General features: G+C 66.0%; 1 protein-coding gene across 1 annotated transcript in view; it reads right to left on the reverse strand.

Moving 5' to 3' along the window:
* Positions 1-405: 405 nt before the first annotated feature.
* The window catches only part of CLU (clusterin), a 2,503-nt gene continuing 1,950 nt past the window's right edge, over positions 406-958 (reverse strand). Inside the window, exons 4-5 of the mRNA XM_035889358.1 lie at positions 486-661; positions 406-417 (exon numbers count right to left, since the gene is read on the reverse strand). Coding sequence (XP_035745251.1) covers positions 406-417; positions 486-661 — 188 coding nt within the window. The remainder of the gene's footprint in view (positions 418-485; positions 662-958) is intronic.

Genomic DNA, 958 nt, shown 5'->3' on the forward strand with positions numbered 1-958 from the left:
GTGTCCCTCCCGCCCTCCCCGAGCACGGTCTCCAAGCATGGTCCCCATCCAGGGTCCCTAAGCACGCTCCCTGTCCCTGTCCCCGGTCCCTGAGAATGGTCCCCATCCAGGATCCCCGTCCAGGGTCCCCATTCCCAGTCCCTGAGCATGGTCCCCATCCAGGGTCCCTGAGCATGGTCCCTGTCCCCAGTCCCCAAGCATGGTCCCTGAGCATGGTCCCCGAGCATGGTCCCCGAGCACGGTCCCCATCCAGGATCCCTGAGCACGGTCCCTGTCCCCAGTCCCCGAGCATGGTCCCCATCCAGGATCCCCATCCAGGGTCCCTATTCCTGGTCCCTGAGCATGGTCCCCATCCACGGTCCCCAAGCGTGGTCTCCATCCATGGTCTCCATCCATGGTCCCCATCTAGGGTGGTCCCTGAGCACAGTCCCCAAGCATGGTCCCATCCAGTGTCCCCATCCATGGTCTCCATCCACAGTCCCCACCCACGGTCCCTGTCCAGGGTCCCCATCCCCCCCCGGCTCCCCCACGGAGAGGATCTCCCGGCACTTCTCGCACTCATCCCGCATCCGCAGGCAGCCAGCCGAGTTACGCCGGATCTCCCGACACACCATGCGATCGTCGCTGAAGTTACGGGACTCTGCGGAGAGCCCAGCCCAGCCTCAGCACCCCAAAACACCACAGGGTAGGGGGTTGGGGGGGGGAGAGCACCCCAGACCCCCCAACCCCAGGCAGAGCTGTGGGGCCAGCCCCAGCCAACACCCCGGGGTGCCGTGGCGGGACATAGAAGTGGTTTTTCCAGGGAATTTCCCCCCCCAGCTGTTTTTCCCAACGCAAAGCACTCCCTGCCAACCTCCCTTTCGAAATCACCCGTTTCCCAGCCGCCCGAGCCAGGGCTGCGGTGGCAGACGGTGACGGCACCGGCAGCCGGGCCACAACCGGCGCTGCCCGCCCAAAA

This window comes from Egretta garzetta, unplaced genomic scaffold, assembly GCF_000687185.1.
Source record: "Egretta garzetta isolate BGI_Z169 unplaced genomic scaffold, ASM68718v1 scaffold892, whole genome shotgun sequence".
Lineage (NCBI taxonomy): Eukaryota > Metazoa > Chordata > Aves > Pelecaniformes > Ardeidae > Egretta > Egretta garzetta.